Source organism: Petaurus breviceps, unplaced genomic scaffold (genome assembly GCF_028583685.1).
Source record: "Petaurus breviceps papuanus isolate PSGF00001 unplaced genomic scaffold, PetGlider_PUasm1.0 91023, whole genome shotgun sequence".
NCBI lineage: Eukaryota > Metazoa > Chordata > Mammalia > Diprotodontia > Petauridae > Petaurus > Petaurus breviceps.
The window spans coordinates 1,438,773-1,466,282 of NW_027187398.1; the positions used below are offsets into that span (position 1 = coordinate 1,438,773).

The following is a 27,510-nucleotide window of genomic DNA, read 5'->3' on the forward strand; positions in this document are numbered from 1 at the left end:
AAGTACCAGAAAAAGAGGGTAGTCTTGGAGAGCCTCAGATTTTGGCATATTCTCCTGGGTAGTTATGGAAGAGAAAAAAAGTTAAGAGTGCTTAAAAGTGTATCTATTCCCTTCTGCATCTGAATCAAGGTGCTCATTTCCATCTATGCTTCCCTTAGCTACCCTTAGGCTCTAGGAAACATAGACTATATTCAAGGAATATTCTTTAGGCTTTCTTAGCCCTGCAACTGAGACTAGCTATTATAATGGAACTAATTAACAAGCTCTCTTAATTTTTAGTGCAGGTGCCCCTCCTATTCCAAACTTTTCTTTATTTCTCACCCCCCTTCCCCCAGCTGTTAGTATGTGTCCTCTTCCACATTACTTGCTATATACTTATCTTTTTTACTTGATATTTCTTCCCAATGTAACATAAGCTCTTCAGGAACAATAAAAATTTTCCCCTTTTTTTTTTTTTTCCCCTTTAGGTATCTCCTATTTGCAAGAAACTGTGGTACTTTTCTATGGCACAATGCTTTGTGTGTAGTGGATACCTAAATGAGAATAGTTAAATTAAATTGTAGTGTAGCTTTCTGTACTTGTTTACATCTTCTATGACTTTTATTGATTTAACTTAATAAAATACCCAAAACACTGATTTGTGGTAGTCAGTTTATATTACGTGAATTTGGTACAATGGTATATCTTAAGAGCATTTGGACATATTTTGTCCTTTTTTTTTTTTGTTCATTTTTCAGTTGTGTCTGACTCTTCATGACCCCTTTTGTTTTTCGGGGGGTTTTGGGGGCAATTGCTGGAGTTGTTTGCCATTTCCTTCTCTGGCTCATTTTAAGATGAGGAAACTGAGGCAAACAAGGTTAAATGACTTGCTCAAGGTCACATATATGCCCAATATGGTGTCTGAGGCCAGAAAGATGAGTCATCCTGACTCCAGGCCCAGCACTCTGTGCGCTGTGCTAGTATCTGCCTATCTATTTTTAGCACTTGGCTTTAAAGTGGCTTGATTTGCTTTCTTTAATTAATTAATTTTTCAAGTTCATTCATTTGTTTATTTTTTAGTTTTCAGCATTCGCTTTTTTTTTTTTTTAAGCAATCGGGGTTAAGTAATTTGCTCAAGGTTACACGGCCAGTTATTTCTCGGTGTGGTGCTGAGTATCTGAGCCCGGATTTGATCCAGGTCATCCCGACACTGGAGCCAGTGCTCTTACTCGCTGAGCCACCTGGCCACCCCTAAGCAATTGGGGTTTAAGTAACTTGCTCAAGGTTACCCAGCCAGGTGTTTCTGGGTGGGTGCTAAGTGTCTGAGCCCGGGATTTGATCTCCGGGTCTTCTCAACACTGGAGCCGGTGCTCTTACTCGCTGTGCTACCTGGCTGCCCCTCAGCATTCACTTTTATAAGATTTTGAGTTCTAAATTTTCCCTTCCCCCTCCCCAAAAAAGCATGTGATCTGATATAGGCCATACATGTATAATCATATTGAATATATTTTCACATTAGTCATGTTGTGAAAGAAGAATAGGAGCAAAAGAAAAATCAGGAGAAAGAAAAAACAACAACTAAAAGAGAGAAAATAGTTTCCTTTGATCTGCATTCAGACTCCATAGTCTGGATGTGGATAGCATTTTCCACGTATGAAAGATAGCCAGTGCAGAGACACTGGAGATGAAGTGTTGTGTGTGAGGAACAGAGAGAAAGGCCAGTTTGACCAGAACACAGTGTGTTGGAAGAAGAGTAATGTCCTCTGAAGCTTGAAAGATAGTTTACAACCAGGTTGTGAAGGGCTTTAAAATGTAAACAGAGTTAATATTTGCTCAAAAAGGCACTTGGGAGCCTGTGGAGTTTATTGAGTGAATGATATGCTTAAGAAATCACTGCAGCCATTCCGCAATTGATAAAAGGTCAGAGGATATGAACAGGCAGTTTTCAGATGAAGAAATTAAAACTTTCTATAGTCATATGAAAAAATGCTCTAACTATTGATTAGAGAAGTGCAAATGAAAACAGTTCTGAGGTACCACATCACACCTGATGATTGGCTAACATGACAAAACAGAAAAAGGATAAATGTTGGAGGTGTGGGAAAATTGGAACACTAATGCATTGCTGATAGAGTTGCAAACTGATCCAACCATTATGGAGGGCAATTTGGAACTATGTCCAAAAGGCTATAAAATTGTGCATTTCTTTTGACCCAGCAATGCTGCTTCTAGGTCTGTATCCTAAAGACATCATAAAAATGGGAAAGGGGCCCACATGTACAAAAAAATTATTATAGTACCTCTTTTTGTGGTTGCTAAAATTTTTGTGGTTGGAAATTGAGGGGATGCCCATCAATTGGGTATATGAATGTAATGGAATACTATTGTTCCATAAGAAATGACGAGCAGATAGATTTCAGAAAAACCTGGAAAGACTTCCATGAATTGATGCTGAGTAAAGTGAGCAGAACCAGGAGAAAGAACACTGTACACAGTAACAGCACCATTGTGCAATGACCAGCTTTGATAGCGCCTCTTCTGAGCAATGCAATGACTTAAGACAATTCTAAAAGACTAAAGATGGAAAATGCTAACCAAGAACTATGGAGGCTGAATGCGGATCAAAGCATACTATTTTCTCTTTTTTTGTTGTTTTTCTCGTGGTTTTCCCTTTTGTTCTGATTCTTCTTTCACAACATAACTAATATGGAAATATATTGAATATGATTGTATATGTATACCAGATTACATGCTTTCTTGAGGAGGGGGGAAGTTTTAGAACTCAAAATTTTATTAAAGTGAATGCTAAAAACTAAAAATAAAATAATTTTTAAAAATCACTTAAGGAATAGATTGAATGGTGACTTTCTACTTACTAGAGAAACATAAGGTAGGAAGATGAGTTGGGGACTATTATAATAATGAGAGAGGTGATGAGTGACTGAACTTAGGTGGAAGCTGTGTAAATTGGGATAGGATACTTTAGATAGATACTTTAAAGGTAGAAATGGCAAAATTTGGCAACTGATAGGACATTTAAGGTGAGGGAGAGCAAGGAATTGAGCACAATACCCAGGTTCCAAACCTGGGAGACTGAAAGCATGTTGGTGCTTTCTCTGTAGAAACAAGGGGATAGCTAGGTTTAGGTGTAGGGGAAAATAAAACATTAGCAAAAATACTACAGTAACAAATAACAAAGATTATGAGCTATGACCAGGCTGGATTTATATTATATATTTATATTCAGTATTAGGAAAACTATAAGTATAATTAGCCATATTAACAAGAGTAATAACATTTTTATCATTATATCAATAGGTGCAGAAAAAGCATTTGACATGGTGTAATACTCATTGTTTAGAGGGGTGGCTAGGTGGTGCAGTGAATAGAGTACAGGCCCTGGAGTCAGGAGTACCTGAGTTCAAATTCGGCCACAATTACTAGCCATGTGACTTTGGGCAAGTCACTTAACCTCAATTGCCCTCCAAAAAAAATACTCATTGTTTAGAACACTAGAAAACATAGGAATAAATGGATCTTTTCTTAATATGCTAAATAGTATTTATCTAAATTAGTACTTATAGATTTATCTAAAAAAGCCTGCATTGCTGTAATAGAGATAAACTAGAGGCCTCTCCAGTAAGTTCCAGGGTAAAGCAAAGATGTCCATTATCATCTTTAGAATTCAGTATAGTTCTAGAAGTGCTACTATGCAATATTACATAAGAAAAAGAAAAAAATAGGGAAGAAGCATGATTTAATTTAAAGAATCGTAGAAAATCAACTAAAAAACTAATTGAAACAATTAGCAACTTCAGCAGTGTTGCAGGATATAAAATCAACAGAAATTATAAAATAAGTGTCTACTTGCTGAGACACACAAAGAAACTATACAAACATAATTAAAAACCTCTCTTTATACAAATATAGTTCTAAATAATTGGAGAAATGCTAATTTTTCATAGGTAGGCCTAGCCAGTATGATAGAAATGACAGTACTACCTAAATGAATTTATTTATTCAGTGTCATGCCAATCAAACTACTGAAGGATACTTCGTAGAACTAGAAAAAAATTCATCCAGAGAAAAAAGTCAAAATTTTCTTTTTTTTTTTAAGCAGTTGGGGTTAAGTAACTTGCTCAAGGTTACACAGCCAGTTATTTTGTGTGGGTGTTAAGTATCTGAGGCCGGAACCAATCTCTGGTCTCCCAACTCCGGGGCCGACACTCTTACTCACTGTGCCACCTGGCTGCCCCCAAAAGTCAAAATTTTCAAGGAAATGAATGAAAAAATGTTAGAAGGAAGGAGGCCTAATAATACTTTGATCTCAAACTATACTACAAGACAGTAAGTGTAAAAAAAAAAGTTAAAACTGGTTAAGAAATAGGTTGATCAGTAGAACAGATTAGATATACATTATACAGAAGCAAAAGCATAGTGGATCATCAAAACTCAGAAATCCCAACTGTTGGAGCAAAAACTCACTGTTTGACAAAAATTGTTTGGGAAAGCTAGAAAGCAATATGGTAAAAACCTGGTAGAGACAAACATTTCATTTTGTGTACCAAGATAAACTCTAAATTGGTATATGACAACCATAGAGTGACATAATCAAATTTGAGGATCTTGGAAGAAATTATCTGTCAGGTATATGTTTAAGGAAAGAGTACCAAACAAGACACAGAGAGGATCACAAAGGTAAAATGAGCAGCTTTGATTACATAAAAAGTTTTTGCATGAACAAAATCAGTGCAGCTAAAATGAAAAGCAAGACAGATGGGGAAAAATCTTTACAGCAAGTTTCTCTGATAAAGGTCTCCTTTCTAAAATATATAGGTAACTGAGTCAAATTTTGTATCCCTCCTCAGACCTCTCTCTCATGGCTTCTCCTTCTATTACCCTCTTATAGTGTTGGGCATAATGGAGCGAGACAGAAGATCCCCCAGATTAAAATTCAAAGTGGATTTTATTACCTTACTGTGGGACTGCCAGGGTCACATACCCAAATCAGACAGTAAATTGGCCTGAACTAGATTGCAATAGTCAGGTTACATAAGCTGAAACTACAATCAGTGATTGATCAGTGTATATTTGAATTTTCCCTCCTGTTTTTCTAGGCTGAGGTACAGGGAACCCGGAATGGGTGGAGATGGGGAACACCTGGTAGGGGACAGGGAAGAATGGAGTGGGGATTTTACCCTAGCCTGAACCCCCACCCACAGATCAATTAGGAGAGGAAGGATAAAAGTTATGCTAAAATGCCTGCTTACAGATCAGTGGAAGGGAAGGGAAGGTGGAGTTGTTGCTTATAGACCAATTAAGGAAATGGAAGGTGGAGTTGTGCTCAACAATATGAGAATGTTGCCTCATGTTTTACAGAAAAAAAAAAATTGAGCTCCCATAAGCTCCCTCTTCTTTTCCTCATCTCATATCACTTAGATGCCTTCTGCCACCATTTCTGCCTCTTAACCCCTGTCTCACACAAAGAGGTGGCCTTACTCCTTACTAAGGCAAATGCATCTATCTGTACAACCATCCCATATCATACCATTTCCTCCTCTTCTGTCATTTCCACTCTGCCAGTTATTATTGATCTCTCTCTGTCTACTTGCTCCTTCTCTACTGCCTACAAATATGCCCATGTTTCTCCCATACTCAAAATACCCTCCCTTGATCCTTCTATCTGTGCTGTCATTCTCTATTTTTTTCTCTTATTTGTGGCTAAACTTGAAAAGGCCATTTACAATAAGTGACTGCTTTTTTTCTCCTTATTCTCTTCTTAACTCCTTATATTCTGATTTCTAATCTCATCATTCCACTGAAACTGCTCGCTCTACTTACTGGTGGGGGATGGGGATGGGAGGCTCTCAGTTGCCAAATCTAGTGGCTTTTCTCTCAATCCTCATTCTTCTGGACCTCTCAGCAGTCTTCGACACTATTTATCACTGTCTCCTCCTTGATACTCTCTGACCTCTATGTTTTGGGGATACCACTCTCAACTGATTGCCTTCCTACTATTACACCTATCCTCAGTCTCCTTTGCTAGATCCTTATCCAGATCATATTACATCCCATAGAACTCTGTCCTCTTCTCTCCTCTCTTGTTCTCTTTTTTTCTCTTCTCTTTTCTCCTCTCCACTTGGTGATCTCATCAGCTCCCATATATTTAATTACCATCTCTATGCTGCTTATTCTATCCTGACCCAGTCTCTTTGCTCCAATCTAGCATCTCCATCTGCCTTTCAGACACCTCAAATGTATGTATAATAGACCTGTTAAACTCAATGTGTCCCAAATGGAACTCTGTTCCCTACCTTCTACCTTTCCTGTCACTGTAGAGGGTAACACCATCCTTCCATTTATTCAGGCTTGGAATCTAGGTCTTATCCTTGATTTGTCACATACTCTTCTCCCTCTTCTCCCAATAGCTAGTCTTTCGCTAAGACCTGTTGATTTCCCCTTTATAATATCTCTGGTACATGTTCCCTTTTCTTCTCTGACCACTTTAGTGCAGATGCTTATGACCTCCCACCTAAATTCTTGTAATAACTTGTTGGTGAGTTGACCTGCCTCAAGTCCTTCCCTACTCCAGTCCATCCTTGATTCAGCCACCAAAGAGATTTTCCCAAAGTACAATATGACCGTGTTAACCCACTACTCAGTAAACTCCAGTGGCTCCTTTTTGCCTCCAAGATCAAAGACAAAATTCTCTGTTTAGCATTCAAAGCCCTTCATAACCTTCCAATCTTAGAACTTATCCTCCCCACTTACTCTTTTGATAAAAGTGGTACTTATCTCTGTTAACCAAAAACTATCACAAATCCATGAGACATTGCATTGCAACTAGATTTATTACAAAGAGAAATGAATATTCATGTAGAACCCTAATCCAGAGAAAAGACTTCTTATTCTTAATCCATACTGGAATTTTTTTACATTATTTATGACATACAAAAAAGGAGGAAAAGAAAACAGAAATCATCTCCTAAAGGGAAGTGGCATAGGAGGTGCAGTAAAGGTGGGGATAGGACGAAACCCCTCCTGAAGAGGAGGTGCAAGGTAATGGCAAAAGTGGCATTCTTTTTCCCTTGGGAACTGCTAGACCATGAAGATAGGATGGAGTCTACTTATCTACAAGTGTTCCAGCTGCACAAGCAGTTTCTCCATGTGATGCAGACTCACTGGTTCTTGTTTTGATTCCCAAGGGCCCACAAGGAGTCCAGCTTGGGATGCAAACAAATTATGTCAACCATTTTTCAAATTCTGTATTAACTTCTGATTTATATCATTAATTTCTGCCAGATTTTGAGTTACAAATTTTCTCCCCATATTTCCCCTACCCACCACCCCAGAATAGCGGTCCCATAGGATATCCCCTCCTCCAATCTGTTCTCTCCCATATCTTCTTCCATACCCCATTAGGCTTTTCCAGTAGGACATGGTGGATGTCTATGCCCCAGTGCCTGTATATCTTCTTTCCCAATTACATGTAAGATAGTATTAATAATAGCATATATGTATATATAATTTTAAACATTTGATTATAAAACTTTGAATTCCAGATTCATTCCCTTCCTCCCTTGTCACCCACCCTTACTGGGAAGATAAGCAGGTCAGTATAGATTGTACATGTGTAGCTAATGCAAAACATTAATATAGTAGATATATTGTAAAAGACTGACTATATTTCCCCTCCCTCCTATCCCACCACCCACTTGTTTTGTTCTCTACTTTGATCCCATCTCTTTTCAAAAGTGCCTGCTTCCAGCTTCCCTCCCCCCACCCCAGCCTGCCCTCCCTTCTATCATCCCCTCTCTCATCCCCTTCCCCCTACTCTCCTGTAGGATGAGATACCCTATATAGTGAGTATTTCATTCCCTCCCCAAGCCAAATTCAGTGAGAATAAGGTTGACCCATTCCCTTTTGTCTTCCTATTCTTTCCTTCCATTGTAACCCTTTTCCCTTGCCTCTTCTTTATGAAATAATTTACCTCATTCTGTCTCTCATTATATTCCTCTCTCACCTTTTAATTTCCCCTTTTAAGTATCATCCCTTCCTATTAAATTGGTCCTCTATCTTTGTATACCTGTAAGCATATATACACACATTCACACATGTATTCATACACCCATATGCCCTCCGATATAGACATATATATATTTCTATTCCCTTCAACTATTTTCATACTGAGAAAAGTTTAATAAGTTGCAATTATCGTTTTTCCATGTAGGAATGTTAATAGTTCAACTCTGTTCAGTGGATTATGATTTCTTTTCCCTGTTTACCTTCTCAAGCTTCTCTTGCTTCTTATATCTGAATGTCAAATTTTCTATTCAACTCTGATTTTTTTCATTAAGAATGCTTGAAAGTCCTCTATTCCACTGAATGACCATATTTTCCCCTGAAGGATGATACTCAGTTTTGCTGGGTAGGTGATTCTGGGTTTTAATCCCAGCTCCTCTGCCCTCCATAATATCCTATTCCAGACCCTTCGATCCCTCAGTGTAGAAGCTGTGAGATCCTGGGTTATCCTGATTGTGTTTCCACAATATTCAAATTGTTTTTTCCTGGCTGCTTGTAATATTCTCTCCTTGATCTGGGAATTTTAGAACCTGGCTATAATATTCCTAGGAGTTTTCTTTTTGGGATCTTTTTCAGGAGGTGATCAGTGGATTCTTTCAACCTCTGTTTTGCCTTCTGGTTCTAAAATATCAGGGCAATTTTCCTTGAGAATTTCTTGGAGGATGATTTCCAGGTTCTTTCCCTGATCATGGCTTTCAGGTAGTCCAATATTTTTTAAATGATCTCTCCTGGATCTATTTTCCAGGTCAGTGGTTTTTACCGTGAGATATTTCACATTGCCTTCTTATTCTTTCATTTGTTTGGATCTGTTTAACATCATCTTGATTTCTCTTAGAGTCACTAGCTTCTCTTTGCTCCAGTTTAAATCTGAGGGAATGATTCTCCTCATTGAGCTTTTGAGATTCTTTTTCCATCTGGCAAATTCGGCTTTTCAAGGCATTCCTCTCCTCATTGCCTTTTTGAGCGTCTTTTGCCAGTTGAGTCAGTCTGTTTTTTAAGGCGTGATTTTCCTCAGTCAGGCTATTGACTCTCATTCCATAATTTTCTTGCATTGTTTCTCATTTCTCTTCCCAATTTTTCCTCCACTTCTCTTATCTGTTTCTTAAGGTCATCTGTGGCCTGTAACCAGCTCATAGTTTCCTTTGAAGCTTTTGGTGCAGGAGTTCTGACTTAACTGTCTTCCTCCTGTTCCATGCTTTGCTCCTTTTTGTCCCCAAAATAGGAGTCTAATGTTGGAGTCTTCTGGTTTTTTTTCTTCCTTTGTCTGGTCATGTCGCCCCTCAGTCACATGACCCCTGGGCTTTTTGCCACAGTAGGACTCTGCCACCAGACAAGGGAGCTTCTATCCCAAATGCTGGGGTTTTCTCAGCTGCAGGAGTTATTAGTTGGGTGCCTTCTCTGAGGCTTGGTCACACACCCCAGGACCTCCACCCTAGACAGCAATCCAGATCCAAGCAGGTTAAAGCAAAAGCGATTACCTCTCTGACTGGTGCGTGGTCCCCCTACACTCTGCAGGCCAGGAGCAGAACCTGCAACGTGGTGCCCCTGGCACGGTGTCTCAGCGGCTTCTCGCCCTGGTGGCAAAAGCTGATGCACTCCCAACTACTGGTCCCAAAGTCCAGACTGCACTGACCTCTCACTTTGTCCTTCGCACATCTATGTGTTGATGAATCTGGAACCGGCCACAGCTGCTGGTGATCTGGAGTCCCTCCAGCAGGTGTCAGGTCAGGCCCACCCTTGGGCTAAAACCTCAGCTCAAGAGTGGCTGGGCTCGGCTCCCAGAGCACTGAGCTGGCCGGGCTATCATCAGCGGGAAGTTAGCTTCTCTGTGTCATTTTGTGGGTTCTGCAGCTCCAAAGTTTGTTTAGAGTCCCCTTTTATATGGATTGGGGAAGGTGGAAGCCGGAGCCCCGCAGAGGTCCTGCTTCTACTCTGCCATCTTGACCTGGACCTCATACTTGACACATTCAGGACTTCCTTTGTACTCTGGGTCCAATGTTTCCGGCATATATGGCAACTTTTGACAAGTTGAGGAGACATCTTAACACCTCCTTTCTGTTCTGCTAACATAATACTCCATCTCTGAGCTCCAGGGATTTTTCTCTCACTGTCCCCCAGGCCTGGAATACTCTCCTTCCTCATTGCTTGCTTCCCTGGCTTCCTTTAGTTCCCAACTAAAATCTTCTTTTACAGGAAGCCTTTCCTAATCCAACCCCTCTTAATTCTAGTGCCTTCCCTCTTTTAATTATTTCCTGTTTATCCTATACATATACTGCTTGTATGTATTCATCCTGCTTGTATGTATTCATCCTGCTCTTACCACAGTGCAGGGCATGTAGTTGGTACTTAATAAAGGTTTTTTGACTGATTAAAGAATTTCTGAGAATAAGAAGTAATTCCTTGTTTAATAAATAGTCAATGGTTATGAATAGATAGCTTAGATAAAGCTATCAATAGCTATATGAAAAATTCTATAAATCACTAACCTTCTTCATGTTCATCAGATTGGCAAAATTTACCCAAAAAAGGGAATATAACTGTTTGAGGGGCTATGGGAAAACAGGTAAACTAATCCCTTGTTGGTGGATCTTTGAACTAGTACAGCCATTTTGGAAGGAAATTTGGAACTATGTCCAAAGAAGCTATTAAACAGTGTATATACCCTTTGACCCAGCAATACTACTGCTAGTTCTGTATGCCCAAAGAGGTCAAAGAAAGAGGAAAAGCACCCATGTGTACAAAAATATTTATAATTATTTTTGTGGTAGCAAAGAATAGTAAACTTAAGGGATGCCCATCAGTTGCATAAAGGCTAAACAAGTTATAGTATATATGAATGTGATGATATATTATTGTTTTGTCAAAAATGATGAAAAGCATGATTTCAGAGAAATCTGGGGTGACTTGTATAAACTAATGCAGGGTGAAGTGAGCAGAACCAGGAGAACAGTTTCTATAACAACATTAATCTTAATGAAGGCAACTTTGACAGACTTAGAAACTATGGATCAGTGCAATGACTGACCATAATATCAGTATATTCATGATAAAACTTGCTACATCTCTCCAGATAGAGAGGTAATGGAGTCAGAGCATAGACTGAGAAAGACTTGGAAGTGCAGGAATCAGTGTTGCTTACCTATATGTATTTGTAAGAGGGGTTTTGTTTTTCTTTCCTAATGGGGGGGAGGAGGAGAAAAGCAAATCTTTATAAAAATAAAATAATTTTTTTTAAATGAGTAGAGTCAAAGAAATTAAGAATAAACAAACAAGAAATATATATGATGTATAGATATTTTTTAAAGTTGGAAATCATATTGCAAAGGCTTCAGGAGTGAGAAGTGGAAGCAGTGAGTGTATATTATTTTTTCTAATTTGCTGTGAAATATAAGATAATAGTTTGAGAAGATGGGAGGATCTGTTGACAGTTTTTTAAAAATACAGGAAACATGGACATATTTAAAAGTAGAGGGAAAGAACCAGGAAAGAGGGAGAGGTTGAAGATGAAAGTGAGATCATGGATCTCTAAATTTGTATGTAGAGTGAACCTTGCAGGCCACTGAGTTCAACCTTCACATTTTACAGTCATTGATTTTTTTTGGGGGGGGGTGTCTATGAATTTGCATGGAAAAGAATTCTGTCTCTGTTTTTAGTAGCCTTTAACTAAAATTGAGCATTTCCTTCAATTACAAATATATACAACAAAACATAATTCTAAGAAGAGACTCCTTTGGAAGATTACTTCACTAGACTCCAAAGGCTGTCCATGACACAAAAAAAGGTTTCTAATGAAGTGTATTCTAAATAATTTATTTTGGAAAAGCAACTATGTGACATAGTAGATAGAATGTTAGACCTTAGAGTCAGGAAGATTGAAGTTAAAATTCAACCTCAGATACCTATTAGCTGTGTGATCCTGGACAAGTCAGTTAACCTTTGTTTGCCTCCACTTTCTCAACTATAAAATGAAGATAATAACATTTAGCTTGCAAGCATCCAAATATTATTTGTAATAAAATCACTTAGCACAGTGCCTGGCACATAGTAGTAGGTGCTTCATAGATAAGTGTTTCCTTCCTTCCCTTTTTGTTTTGTTTCTGGTTAAAATTTTCACTTAATAGGGGCAGCTAGGTGGCACAGTGAATAGAGAACCAGTTCTGGAGTCAGGAGGACCTGAGTTCAAACTAGCTGTTTGACCTTGGGCAAGTCAACCACAATTCCCCTACCTTCCCCCTCTAAAAAGCAAAAAAAAGAAAAATTCACATAATTATGATGTATGAGTAGTGTATTTTCTTGATTAAATTTACTGAATGACCTATGTCATGTAGGCTGGTTGGAAAAATTAATATCATGAGGATCTTTAGTCTAAAGGCACTAATGGGAAAGGAGATAAGGAAAGTGAGCAGTGAAGAGGTGTGTAAAAGAAGTGTCTGGATAGGCAGAACTTCCTTCTCTTTGGTACATGTTGGTGAGCAGAGGGCAAAATTTAATTTGAATATATTTATGTTGTAGTCCTTATTCAGACAAGTTGCTAAATGAGTAGTGATATTTCCTTTGGAGTATAAAATCAGTCACTTGATCACAGGTATTTAATGGGTTGCTATGCCAAGTGCATTCTAAATGCTCTGTAATGCCATGATTTGAACTATAAACATTCTTTCTTAAAATTTAGATAAAATATTCATTGATGGGTAGAAAGCAGGAATGGGTTATTATAATTGCATTTTTTTTCTTTGCAGATCCTCAGAGAGTGACTGATCTATGAAATGGCAGAGAATGGAAAAAATTGTGAACAAAGACTTACAGGGATGAACAAGGAACAGCACAATGGAAACTTCACAGGTAAATTGTGATAAGCTTAGAACTGAAATTTTGTGGTTCAAAGAGAGCATAAGAAAAGTATTGTGTGCTGATTCAAGCTTGATACTTAAAGGAAAACAAATTCAGCATAAAGGAAATACTACTCCTATAACTCATTGGTAACTTTTGACAGTAATGGTAGCCTTACAGGAACATGAAATACCTTTTCCTGATAGATAAGATTATTACAGTTGATCTTGCAGCATGATAAATATTTTAATGAGTCTCCTGCAGCAATGGATTTTTTTTTTCTTACTGATTATAAGGAATTAAGAAGAGTGGGTAGTGGGGAATTAGCAACATTGAATAGAAACATTTTTTTTTCCCAGGTAAGAGGAAGAGATAGATGGTGGATGGTAGCTGGTTGGAGTAAAAGGTGCAAAGGGAAAAATTTTGTAGGATTGGGAAAACCTAAACTTATATTTGTAGGAAATGGGAAGGAAGCCAGTGTATAAGGGGAAAATGAAAGTTGTATGAGAAAGAAGAGATTGAATCTGGGACTTGAAGTCTTAGGTCTTTTGGGAGAGAATGCAATAAAGGCAATATAGCCTTTTTCAAAAGTAAGGATTCCTCTTCTGTGACAGGAAAGAGGAAAGCAAAAGTAGTTAATGATGACAAAGTTTCAGGATGGAAGCTGAGGGACTCACAAAATTTCATTGTTCTTTCTTGTGAAGAAACAGGGAAGATCATCTGCTTGTAAGTATGAAGTCTGGGGAATAAAACATTTGTAACTTTCTAAACATGTTTTAGATCTGAAGTGCCCACCAGAAATTATACACTAGAGCCCCCTTAAACCTGCTAGAGGGGACCCCTACTGGGTTCCTTGGAAACCACCTAATGGGCTCAAGTAGTAAAGAAATGTTTCACCTGTATTGCTAAAAACATGCCACAGATTCCCACAGATTCAGGTCTGTTTCGCTTCAGTAGAAATAATACTAAGGCTTTGTTTCAGTAGGAATAATACTGAGAATGCCTTGCTTCAATGGGAATAATACTGAGAATGTTTTGCCTCAATAGACACAATGCTAAAGACATTGTACCCCTTAGAAACATATTCTGTTGCCAGCAATCACATTGTCTATAAAATGATGTCTAACAGAAAGCTCGATGCTGTCTTTCGATCTGAAAGGCAGCCCCAGCTGGTTAATAAACACTCCTATCAAATCATAATTGGACTAGCTGTCCTGTTATATCTTGGTGTCTATTACAGATCTACCTACAGTTTACCACTCCAAAGTTAGTTAGAAATGTGCCCCAAGGCTTATCTTCTCTAAGGAACGACATGTGGTAAAATATATTTAATAAGCCAACCATATCTAAGATATAATTTAGTGTTTATTGACGCAGTGTTAAAGTTCAAATTAAGTCTTAAGATGTTAAGGGGTAATTGCATAATTTTTTGGCATATATGAGATGGAAGCAGAATTTTCCATTTTGCTTTTTTTTTTCTTTTTTCTTTTAGACCCCTCTTCACTGAATGAAAAGAAGAGACGAGATCGGGAAGAAAGGCAGAATATTGTCCTGTGGAGGCAGCCACTCATTACCCTGCAGTATTTTTTTCTGGAAATCCTAATAAACTTGAAGGAATGGACCGTAAAGTAAAGCTTTTCTTTACCTTTGATATAAACTATTTTTAATTATTTTTGAAATCCTGAGCTATGATTTTCTCTATATTTTTTTTACTCATAACGATTACTTGCATTTGGAAAAACCATTGTGGAAGCAAATTCTTCTCTTCTCTGCAGAGACTTTAAAAACAACAGAGCCAGGCTGAACATTGCAAATATTTCTACCAATTTAGTTTTGTGGCTCTTAATCTATTATTATACTACAAGTCCTGTCTGATTAATTAGAAAACACTTAAAATGTTTTAGGTTTTCTTGAACATGCCCTTTTTACAAAGAGGCTCTTGAAGATAGGGGCTTTTAACTTGGGGGTCTGTGAACTTGCTCTTTTAAAAAAAATTGACAACTGTATTTCAATATAATTAGTATTCTTTGTGATATTATGTATTTTATTTAATGTTTTTTAAAAACCTAGGGATCCATAGGCTTCTCCAGAAGTCAAAGGGACACAAAAGAGACAAAGAACCCTTGCTTTAATAATAGTCAGCTTCCTAATTAGTGTGGCTTTGAAAGCTACTAAGTTAAAGTTTTCCTTATTCTTTAATAGAACAAGGTTCAAAATATGTGAACCTTTTATGTAGTAAAAAAAATTTTCTGCCTTTGAGCATAATGTTTATAAATCTTGAGTCTCCAAAAGTCACAAAGGGCAAGTTGAATTTTTAAACAGCTTATCAGGCTCTGACCTTTCTCAACATGGAAGTTTAGACTGATGTAAAATGGGGCATTGTATAAGGAAAGAAAGGCTTCAGGTGGTTCAAAGCAAGAAAGCCAGATTGTCATGATACTACACAAGGCAGAGTATTTATGGATTGAAGGAGAAGCCCTCATTTTGTTTAACATGTTTCCTCTAATTGAACCCTCTATGCTGGCCGTCCCAACAACTTCAACAAGGATTTATTTTGACAGTGATAGGAGGCCTGACATTGAGACTACAAGAAACTCTGATTATCATTTATTTATTTTTAAGATTGTGGCATCGTCGAAGCATTGTGGTGTCTTTTTTACTACTGCTTGCTGTGCTTACAGCTACGTATTATATTGAAGGAACGCATCAACAGGTAAGAGTTCCTTTAACATTCTGCTTTTGAATGCCCCCAGTATGTTAAAACAAGTCAGTTTTGCCAAGGGGATGCCATAAGTTTCAGAGAATTTCCTATTAGTTTGAGAAAATAATATTATGCACTCAGATTAATTAAGTTGGTCAAGTATGAGCAGTTAGTATGCTTATTCATCCTTTTTGGTTTTCTGAGAGTTAAATGTCACTTTACTGATGATGCCCATTGTGAATCTTTCTAAAAATTATATTTTTAGGGATTTCATTAAATATTTCCAAATTGCATTAAATTTTTTTAGCATTCATTTTTTTAAATTTGCAATTCCAAATTCTCTCCCTCTTAACCATTGAGAAGGCAAGCAATAAGATGTCAGCTATACATGTGAAGACATGCAAAATTCATCTCCATATTAACCATGTTAAAAATAAATATGCAAAAAAGCAAGGATAATAAAGTGGGGGAAAAAAAAGTGCCAAGCATTGTGAATCTTCAAAGAATTGTCCAATCCTCACATTTTATATGTAAGGCAAACTTACATTTTGTACCAGACAGATTTTTATATTATTTTGGGAATAGACTTGTGTAATGTTGTAAGTTCATTTACAAATGTGAAGTGATTGGGGGAACGTTAGAAGTTTTAGCACATCTTTTTGGATTAAAATAACACAAGTAAAATATGCAGTAACAGTGTGTTCTAAATTGTAGGATTTTTTTATTTTTAAAGACTTGAGCTCAGTTCTCAGGTTTCTGTGATTTTAAAAGTGCTGTTATAGACATTTAAAAAGAATCTTTGGGGGCAGCTAGGTAGCACAGTGGATAGAGTACCAACCTTGGAGTCAGGAGGACTTGAGTTCAAATGTGACCTCAGACACTTCCTAGCTGTGTGACTCTGGGCAAATCATTTAACTCCAAATGCCTCAAAAACAATCAAAAAGAGACGACTGGGTCCGGTGCAGAGGCCTTGACAAGGCCTGATCAACATGGCAGCAAATTGACCCACCATGCAAGGGCCATTGCCAGGCCTATCACTGCGGGGCTGGGACTGGACGGAGCTGGGTAAGAGTCAAATGCAGGACCCCTGGCAGTGGCAGCAGCTACTCCTGGGACTACCAACCCACAGCCTGGAAATTTTACAAAGTCGCTATCTGGATTTCCAGGGACCAGGATGGCAGAGTGAACCCCAGCTGCTCCAATCCACCCCCTCACCCTGAAAACATAGTAATTATTTCCCCAAAGCAAAACTTTAAACAGTAAAGGCTTAAGCCCTGCCTCAAAATGGGTAAAAAGCAGAGTGCAAAGACAGAGACTCTGGAGTCCTACTATTGTGAGTGGGAGGAACCAAATTCAGAGGGAGACAGCATTGACTCCACACCCACAGCTGAAGCTTCAACAGGGAACTGTTCTCAAGCGCAGAAGGCATTCTTAGATGAGCTCAAAAAGAACTTTGAAAACCAAATTAGAGAAATAGAAGATAAAATGAATAATTCTTTAAAAATCAAAATTGCAAAATTAGAAAAACATTACAATGAAGAAAACAACTCCTTAAAAAGAAAAATGTGTGATGTGGAAAAGGAGTTTCAAAAACTAACCGAGGAAAATAATTTGCTAAAAACTAGAATCAACCAAATTGAAGCGAATAACTCTGTGAGGAACCAAAAATCAGTCAAAACCAAGAATGAAAAATTAGAAAAAGAGGTAAAATATCTCAATGGAAAAATAACTGACCTGGAAAACAGATCCAGGAGAGAGAATCTGAGAATCATAGGCCTACCAGAAAATCATGATGAAAAAATGAGCCTGGAAAACATCTGCCAAGAGCTCATCAAGGACAACTGCCCTGAGATACTAGAACCAGAGGGTAAAATAGAAATCAAGAGAATCCACCTGTCACCTCCTGAAAGAGGCCCCAAATTGAAAACTCCATGAAATGTTGTGGCCAAACTCCAGAACTGTCAGGTAAAGGATAAAATACTACAAGCAGCCAGAAGGAAACAATTCAAATATCTCAGAACCACAGTGAGGTTCCCACAGAATCTGGCAGCTTCTACACTGAAAGATCAGAGGAACTGGAATATGATTTTTCACAAGGCAAAAGAACTCGGGTTGCAACCAAGGATCACCTATCCAGCAAAACTGAACATAATCTTCCAGGCAAGGAGATGGTCATTCAATAATATAACAGATTTCCAGACCTTACTGATGAAAAAGCCAAAGCTCAATGGAAAGTTCATCCTCCAATTATGAGATGCAAGAGAGACAGACAGAAAGGAGGAACAGATGGACTTCATGTTTACCTGGAAAGGTTTATACGAACTGATGCTGAGTGAGAAGAGCAGAACCAGGAGAAATTTGTATACAATTACAGACACAACGTATGTGTGATGACCAACTTTGATAGACTGGCCTCTTCTCAGCAATGCAAGGTTATACGTCAACTTCAAAAGACTCATGATGGAGAGAGATTTCTACATTCAGATAAAAAACTAGAAAGAACAGTTTGAATCCAGATTTAAGGAAACTACCTGCTCTCTTTATCTTGTTTGGGTTTGTTTCCTCTTTCCCATTGTTCATTCCATCTGATACAGTCCTTCTTTATAACCTGACTAATGTCTAATGTGAAAGTATTTGCAGATCCTATACATGATTGTATGCCATCATGGGGAAGGGGGGGGAAAATTTGAAACTCAAGGAATTGTGGAACTGAATCTTGTAAACTAAAAGTAAACAAACTAATAAAGACCAAAAAAAAGAACAAACAAAAAGAATCCTTGCACGTTTTAGAAAATTTGAAATGAATCTACTTGGTGGCAGTTGCCAAATTAGAGTCTAAAAATTATTCATTAGGTGGTCAGAGCCAAGATCATGGAGTAAAAGTATGAACTTCCTTGAGATCCCCCCTAAATCCCTCAAAATACCTGTAAAAAATTACTCAAAACAAATTCTAGAGCAGCAGAACCCACAAATGGCAGAGTGAAACAAATTTCCAATCTAAGACAACCTGAAAGGTTGACAAGAAAGGTCTCTTGGCACCAGTCTGAGAGAGGAGCACAGTCTAGCACAAACCAGGCCTCAGCAAACCTGGAGCAGGCCTTCAGCAGGGACTGAATCACTGGCAGCTGTGGTGGTTTCCAGACTTTTCAATCCACAAACACCAAAGACAACTTACAAGGACAGTAGGAAAGGTCTGTTGGACCTGAATGAGAGAGGAACGGAGTCCAATCCCAGCCTGGGGCTGCAATGGGGGTGGTAGCAATGGCTGCTTCCAGAGCTTTCAACCCACAGACAGTGAGGGAACAAGCAGGTGATCAAAGGAGGATTACGGGGATCTCTTTGCTGGTGCTGAGGCAGTATTCTCTTGCTTTGCCTGTGCTTGAATCTGCGTCACAGTCCTAATTGGTGGTCTTGGGGCAAGGAGGAGCCCTGGTATGATGGAGTTTGTGGTTGCAGTGGAGAGGGAATCCTTCTCACAGTTCCAAGGCAGAAAAGAGTGCTTATGGTCACTCACAAACCAGAGCACCGGCCAGGAAAGGAGTAAACAGCTCTCCTTAGATCATACCACCTTGGAAGAATTGAAAATTTACAGTTCTCTAGAAGTATCTCTAAAAACAGCTGCACAAAATCCCTGAAGCTTGGGACAGTACACCCTCCACACTGGAAGCAGAGTTATACCTTAACAAAGAGTTCAAAAGTCAAGTAATTGGCTGGGAAAATGAGCAAACAGTGAAAAAAAAAAAAGAACCTCACACTATAGAATCTTCCATTGGTGACAAAGAAGATCAAAACATACTACCTGAAGAAGACAGCAAAGTCAAAGCGCCTACACCTAAAGCCTCCCCAAAAAATGTGGATTGGTCACAGACCATGGAAGAGCTTAAAAAGGATTTTGAAAATCAAGTAACAGAAGTAGAGGAAAAATTGGGAAGAGAAATGAGAGTGATGCAAGAAAATCATGAAAAGAGTCAGTAGCTTGCTAAAGGAGACCAAAAAAAAAAAATAGTAAAGAAAATAACCCTTTAAAAATTGACTAACCCAAATGGCAGAAGAAGTCTGAACAGCCAGTGAGAAGAATGCTTTAAAAAGCAGAATTGACCAAATGAAAAAGAAGGTCCAAAAGCTCACTGAAGAAAATAATACTTTAAAAATTAGAATGGAACAAATGGAAACTAATGACTCTAAGAGAAATCAAGAAATTATAAAGCAGGGGTGGCTAGGTGGCACTGGGAATAGAGCCCCGGCTTTGAAGTCATGAGGATCTGAGTTCAAATGTGGCCTCAGACACTTAACACTTACTAGCCATGTGACCTTGGGCAAGTCACTTAACTTAAAAAGTCACTTAATTGCCCTGCCTTCCCCCCTCAAAAAAAAATATAAAGCAAAAGAATGGAAAAATAGAAGACAATGGGAAATATCTCATTGGAAAAACAACTGACATGGAAAATAGATACAGGAGAAATAATTTAAAAATTATTGGACTACCTGAAAGCCATGATCAAAAAAAGAGCCTAGACATCATCTTTCAAGAAATTATCAAGGAAAACTGCCCTGATATTCTAGAACCAGAGGGTAAAATAGAAATGTAAAAATCCACCAATCACATCCTGAAAGAGATGCCAAAGGAAAACTTCTAAGAATATTGTAGCCAAATTCCAGAGTTCCCAGGTCAAGGAGAAAATATTGCAGTTAGCCATAAAGAAACAATTCAAGTATTGGGGAAGCACAATGAGGATAACCCAAGATTTAGCAACTTCTACATTAAAAGATCAGAGGGAGGGGCGGCCAGGTAGCACAGCAAGTAAGAGCACCGGCTCCAGTATTGAGAAGACCTGGAGATTGAATCCCGGGCTCAGACACTTAGCACCCACACAGAAACACCTGGCCGTGTAACCTTGAGCAAGTTACTTAACCCCAATTTCTGAGGGGCGGCCAAGTGGCTCAGCGAGTAAGAGTACTGGCTCCAGTGTTGGGACGACCTGGAGATCGAATCCCGGGCTCAGACACTCAGCACCACACCCAGAAATAACTGGCCGTGTAACCTTGAGCAAGTTACTTAACCCCGATTGCTCAAAAATAAAAAAAAATAAAAATAAAAAAGATCAGAGGGAGGGGGCAGCCAGGTGGTACAGTGAATAGAGCACCAGCCCAGGAGTCAGAAGGATCTGAGATCAAATGAATGCAGCCTGAGACACTTGACACACTAGCTGTGTGACCTTGGGCAAGTCACTTAATCCCAAATGCCTTCCCTTCCCCCCTCCAAAAAAAGGAGAAAAAAAAGATCAGAGGGCTTGGAATATGATGCTCTAGAAGTCAAAGGAGTTAGGATTAAAACCAAGTATCACCTACCCAGCAAAGCCAAGTATAATTATAATTTCCCCCTTCAGGGGAAAAAAGGAATATTCTGTAGAACAGAGGACTTTCAATTATTTTGATGAAAACACCAGAGGTGAATAGGAAATTTGACTTACAAATACAAGACTCAAGAGAAGCATGAAAAGGTAGACAGGAAAGAGAAATCATAAGGAGTTTATTAAAGTAGAACTATTTATATTCCTACATGGAAAGATGATATTTGTAACTCATGTGACCTTTTTCAGTATTAGGGTAGTATATATATAGAGAGAGAGAGAGAGGGCACAAGGTGAGTTGAATATGAAGGGATGATATCTAAAAAATAAAATTAAGGGGTGAGAGAGAGGAATGTACTGGGAGAAGGAGAAAAGGAGAGGTAGAATGGGATAAAGTATCTCACATAAAAGAGGCAAGAAAAAGCTGGAGGGAAAAGTGGAGGTAAGTAAAAACAGTGGAGGGAAAGAGGGGGGAGGTAAGAGGAAATGAGTGAACTGTACTCTCATTGGATTTGGCTTAAGGAGGGAATAACATACATACTCAATTGGGTGTGGAAATCTATTTTACTCTACAGAAAAGTTAGTGGGAAGAAGATAAGATGGGGTTAAGGGGTATGATAGAAGTGAGGGAAGATGATGGGAGGGAGTAATCAGAAGCAGACACTTTTGAGGAGTGACAGGTCAAAGGAGAGTAGAATAAATGGGTGGGATAGGATGGAGGGAAATATAGTTAGTCTTTCACAATGTGAATATTATGGGAGTGTTTTGCATGACTACACATGTATAACCAAATCAAATTGCTTGCCTTCTCAGTGAGGGTGGGTGGGAAGGGAGGAAGGGAGAGAATTTGGAATGCAAAGTTTTAAAAGCGAATGTTAAAAATTGTATTTACCAAAATCTGGCCTCAGACACTTAACACTTACTAGCCTTGTGACCTTGCCCAATTGCCCTGCCTTCCCTCCTCCAGAAAAAAAACAAAAAACAAATTGTTTTTACATGAAATTGGGAAATAAGATATACAGACAGTGGGGAATCGAAATCTATCTTGCCCTATAGGAAAATAGAAGGGAAGAGGACACGAGAAGGGGGTGGGGAAAGTGAATTAGAAGGGAGTGCAGAGTGGGTAATCAAAATGCATGCCATCTTGGTGTGGGGGGGAGGGGAGAGATGGGGAGAAAATTTGGAACTCAAAATCTTGTGGAAGTGAATGTTGAAAACTAAAAATAATGAAAATTTTTAAAATTTAAAAAACTATTCAGTAATGGAATTAAATTTTCTTTCTGAAGAGCCAGTGCCGCAGTTGAGACATTGAAGCCAGAATTTCTAGAACTCTTTTTAACTAGTGGAGAGAGAACTGCATTCAAGAGACAAAAGACTTGACTCAAAAACATTCCTTTCCCATTAATTAGTTGTGTAACTTTGAACAATTTACAACTTCTAAGTATTTTATTTTCTCCATCTGTAAGTCTTTTAATCTGGAGACCATTAAGTTTTTAATATTTTGATAACTGTATTTCAATGTAATCCTGTTTATTTTATTTTTTGCATTTAAAAACATTGTCTGGAAAAGTCCATAGGCTTCACCAGACTGCTACCCAAAATGATCATGGCACAAAAAAAGTAAAGAACCCCCAACCTAGATAATCTCTAAGATTCCTTCCAGCTCTTTCTTACCTTGAATTCTTCCCACCATGTCCTGATGTACTCCAGGTGTTCTTTCACTCTCAGTTTGTACTTGCTACTACAATGCACCTACTATACCTCAGTCCCCAGTGTGGGACTGTCATTTTGTATCTATTTTATTTAACCTGGATGATGAAGAACACGTTATATTTACAGTCATAGCTATCACTTTTTTCACTCAACTCTTTTCCACATTCTTCTAAATTCAGAAAATTTGTGACTTTCAAAATTTTCTTCTCTTTATTGGTAGCTTCTTAGTCATGATATCTGTACTTAAGAAAATACCAGTTTGGAACCTAAACTCTTTTTGCTAATTAGCTGAATGGTAATTAACCCTTTTGTTGCCCATCTACTACATATGTAGTTCTATAAGTAAAAGGAACAAGAATTTCTTTGATTTAACCTTATATTCACAATTGGTTTGAGGCAATTTTGAAATTGTAGTATTCTTGTTTTTCAGTATGTGAAATATATGGAGAAAAAGATTCTTTGGTGTGCCTACTGGGTAGGCTTAGGAATTCTGTCTTCTGTTGGGCTTGGAACAGGTCTACATACTTTTCTGCTTTATCTGGTAAGAGTACCATTTCTTTATTTGCTTATTTAAATTTTCCTATTGATATTTTTTGTTTTTACCTTCATCCCTGAATGTATTTCTTCCTATTGAGCCATCCCTTAACAAAGAATGAAAAAGTGGGGGCGGCTAGGTGGTGCAGTGAGTAAAGCGCCAGCCCCAGAGTCTGGAGGATCCAAGTTTGGTTCTGGCCTCAGACACTTAACACCCACACAAAAAAACTAACTGTGTAAACTTGGGCAAGTTACTTAACCCCAATTGCCCTCCAAAAGGCAAAAAAAAAAAAATAATGAAAAAGAAAGGGAGAAGAGACAGTTCAGGGAAAAAAACAGCCAGCATACCAATTGAGCCTAAATAGACAATATTCCACATACATAAGTCTCCAACTTCTGCAAAGAAAAGATCTTTTCAAACTTTCTTCAGGCCAACCTTTTATCATTATAATTACACAGTTTTATTTTTTAAGATGCATTTTATTGATAACATTGGTTTTTACATTGCCTATATATCCCTTGCGCCTCTTAGACTTATAGACCATTTCTTTTCTTTTTTTAATTTTTCATATGCTTTAACTTCTGATTTACATCATTCATTTCTTCCAGATTTTGAGTTAAAAATTTTATCCCCGTTTTTCCCCTACCCACTGCCCCAAAATAGCAGTCCTATAAGATATCCCCTCCTCCAATCTGCTTCCTCCCCTATTTTCTCCCATACCCCTTTCAACTTTTCCAGTGGACCTCTATGCCCCAGTGCCTGTATATCTTATTTCCCAATTACATGTAAAATAGTATTAATAATAGTATGTGTGTGTGTGTGTATGTGTGTGTATATATATTTGAGTATTTGATTTTAAAACTTTGAATTCCAGATTCGTTCCCTTCCTCCCTTGTAACCCACCCTTGCTGGGAAGATAAGCAGTTCAGTATAGGTTGTACATGTGTGGCTAATGCAAAACAATAACATAGTACATATATTGTAAAAGACTGACTAATTTCCCTCCCTCCTGTCCCACCTCCCACTTGTTCTGTTCTCTACTTTGATCCCATCCCTTTTCAAAAGTGGGTGCTTCCAACTTCCCTCCCCCTTAGCCTACCCTCTGCTTCCATCATCCTCCCTCTCATCCCCTTCCCCCCTACTCTCCTGGGGGCTGAGATACCCTATTTAGTGTGTATTTCATTCCCTCCTCAAACCAAATTCAGTCGAATAAAGTTGACCCATTCCCTTTTGCCTTCCTATTCTTCCCCTCCATTGTAACCATTTTCCCTTGCCTCTTCTATATGAGATAGTTTACCCCATTCTGTCTCTCCCCATCTCCTCTCATTATATTCCTCTCTCACCTCTTAATTTCCCCTTTTAAGTATCATCCCTTCTTATTAAATTGGACCTGTGCCCTCTTTCTATGTATACCTGTAAACATATATACAAACATTCACATAGATATTCATATGCCCATATACCCTCATATATAGACACATATATATTTCTATTCCCTTCAACTACTGAGAAAAGTTTCATAAGTTACAATTATTGTTTTTCCATTTAGGAATGTTAATAGTTCAACTTTGATAAGTTCCTTATTTCTTTTCCTGTTTGCCTTCTCATGCTTCTCTTGCTTCTTGTATCTGAATGTCAAATTTCCTATTCAACTCTGGTTTTTTTCAGCAAGAATGCTTGAAAGTCCTATATTCCACTGAATGGCCATATTTTCCCCTGAAACATGATACTCAGTTTTGCTGGGTAGGTGACTCTTGGTTTTAATCCCAGCTCCTTTGACCTCTGGAATATCATATTCCAAGCCCTTCGATCCTTCAGTGTAGAAGCTGCCAGATCCTGGGTTATCCTGATTGTTTCCACAATATTCAAATTGTTTCTTCCTGGCTGCTTGTAATATTCTCTCCTTAATCTGGGAATTCCAGAACCTGGCTGTAATATTCCTAGGAGTTTTCTTTTGGGGATCTTTTTCAGGAGGTGATGGGTAGATTCTTTCAACCTCTATTTTGCCCTTTGATTCTAAGACATCAGGGCAGTTTTCTTTGAGAACTTCCTGGAGGATGATTTCTAGGTTCTTTTTTTGATCATGGCTTTCAGGTAGTCCAATAATTGTTAAATGATCTGTCCTGGATCTATTTTCCAGGTCAGTGGTTTTTCCCATGAGATATTTCACATTGCCTTGTATTCTTTCATTTGTTTGGATCTGTTTAACAGCATCTTGATTTCTCATAAAGTCATTAGCTTCTATTTGCTCCAATCTAACTCTGAAGCAATCATTCTCCTCATTGAGCTTTTGAGATTCTTTTTCCATCTGGCAAATTTGGCTTTTTAAGGCATTCTTCTCCTCATTGCCTTTTTGAGCCTCTTTTGCCATTTGAGTTTTTTTTAAGGTGTGATTTTCCTCAGTCAGGCTGTTGACTCTCATTCCATAATTTTCTTGCATTGTTTCTCATTTCTCTTCCCAATTTTTCCTCCACTTCTCTTATCTGTTTCTTAAGGTCCTCTATGGCCTGTAACCAGCTCATGTTTTCCTTTGAAGCTTTTGGTGCAGGAGTTCTAACTTAACTGTCTTCCTCCTGTTCCATGCTTTGCTCCTTTTTGTCCCCAAAATAGGAGTCTAATGTTGGATTGCTGAGCCTGCTTTGCTTCCTTTGCCTGCTCATGTTGCCACTCAGTCACTTGACTATTGGGCTTTTTGCCACAGTAGGACTCTGCCACCAGACAGGGGAGCTTTCATCCCAAACTCTGGGGTTTTCTCAGTTGCCAGAGGTATTAGATGGGTGCCCTCTCTGAGGTCTCCACACGCTCTGGCAAGCTGGACACACACCCCAGGACCTCCACCCTAGACTGCAATCCAGATCCAAGAAGGTTAAAGCAAGAGTGATTACCTCTCAGACTGGTGCTTGGTCCCCCTACACTCTGCAGGCCAGGAAATGAAGCTGCCACTTGGCGCTGGCTGGCTGTCGTCTCAGCAGCTTCTCGCCCCGGGGGCAAAAGCCTCACACTCCCACTTACTAGGTCCCAAAGTCCAGACTGCACTGACCTCTCACTTTGTCCTTCACATCTATGTGTTAATAAATTTGGAAACGGCCACAGCTGCTGCTAATCTGGAGTTCCTCTGGGCCCGGCAGCTGGTCAGGCCCGCCCTGGGGCTAAAGCCTTGGTGTGGGGCTGGGCTGGGCTCCCAGAGCACTGGGCTGGCCAATTCCTGCTGGCCTGCTGTGCTGTCCTCAGCAGGAGGTTATCTTCTCTGTGTCATTTTGTGGGTTCTGCAGATCCAAAGTTTGTTTAGAGTCCCCTTTTTACATGTATTGGGGAAGGTAGAAGCCAGAGCCGTGCAGAAGTCCTGCTTCTACTCCTCCATCTTGTAAGCGCTCTAGACCATTTCTTATAAAAAAGAATAAAGAAGAGGAAAAAAACCCATTCAGTAAAAGTTACTAACATATCACAAAAGACTAATATTATGTGCTGTGTTCTATATAGTTTCTCTTCTCTGCAAAGAGTCAGTGAAAAGTGCCTTCTCATATCGCTTCTTTGGAGCCAAGCTTAGTTAATTCTTACAGTTTGACTGTTTATTTTTTAGTGTTTTGTGTTTGTTTCCAACTTCATTGTTGTAGTGATTGGATATATATTTTCGTGGTCTTTCTTACTTTATTCTGTATCAGATCATATGTCATCCTATTCTTCAGAATTTTTTTGTGTTTGCCCATTTTTTATGACACAGTAATAGTACATTATATTCATGTGTACATTACTTACATTGCATAACAATTTCTTTAACAATTTCCCCAATTGATGAACATCCACTTTATTTCCAGTTTTTTTTACTACTATGATAAGTGTCGATACTGAATGTTTTGGTGTACATGGGCCCATATTTCCTTTGTCTTTCTGGGTTTATGCACCTAGAAGCGAGATTTCTGAGTCAAAGGATATGGATATGGACATTTTAGATACTTTATTTTTAGCATAATTTGCATAATAATAGCATGATTACAAGAAACTCTTTAATCAGTTTGATGGAATTATAAGTTGACTAGCCAAAGGATCACCCATAATTTTTGTGACCTTAAAAACAAGACAAAGCTCTGAGGTGAATTTTCTCTGACATTTGAAAGGAGAGAGCCAGCTATGGAGTATGAACCTAACTTTTGGAGGGGGATTGCTCTTAAAATTTTCTATTATAGGGGCGACCAGGTAGCACAGCAAGTAAGAGCACCAGCTCCAGTGTCGGGATGACCTGGGGATCGAATCCAGGCTCAGACACTTAGCACCCACCCAGAAATAACTGGCCATGTAACCTTGAGCAAGTTACTTAACCC

At 38.6% G+C, this 27,510-nt stretch overlaps 1 protein-coding gene and 1 long non-coding RNA gene across 3 annotated transcripts in view; one reads left to right on the forward strand and one right to left on the reverse strand.

Annotated features, from left to right (window-relative positions):
- VMP1 (vacuole membrane protein 1) overlaps nucleotides 1-27,510 on the forward strand; it is a 157,121-nt gene that overhangs the window by 32,184 nt on the left and 97,427 nt on the right. Inside the window, exons 2-5 of one of the 2 annotated variants that reach the window (XM_069078016.1) lie at nucleotides 12,801-12,903; nucleotides 14,384-14,519; nucleotides 15,514-15,604; nucleotides 23,087-23,197. In XM_069078016.1, coding sequence (XP_068934117.1) covers nucleotides 12,828-12,903; nucleotides 14,384-14,519; nucleotides 15,514-15,604; nucleotides 23,087-23,197 — 414 coding nt within the window. In that variant the 5' untranslated portion in view covers nucleotides 12,801-12,827. The remainder of the gene's footprint in view (nucleotides 1-12,800; nucleotides 12,904-14,383; nucleotides 14,520-15,513; nucleotides 15,605-23,086; nucleotides 23,198-27,510) is intronic. The other variant, XM_069078017.1, reaches the window with a different exon arrangement.
- The window catches only part of LOC138153678 (uncharacterized), a 32,956-nt gene continuing 28,651 nt past the window's right edge, over nucleotides 23,206-27,510 (reverse strand). Inside the window, exon 3 of the long non-coding RNA XR_011166428.1 lies at nucleotides 23,206-26,575. This is a non-coding gene — a long non-coding RNA (uncharacterized lncRNA). The remainder of the gene's footprint in view (nucleotides 26,576-27,510) is intronic.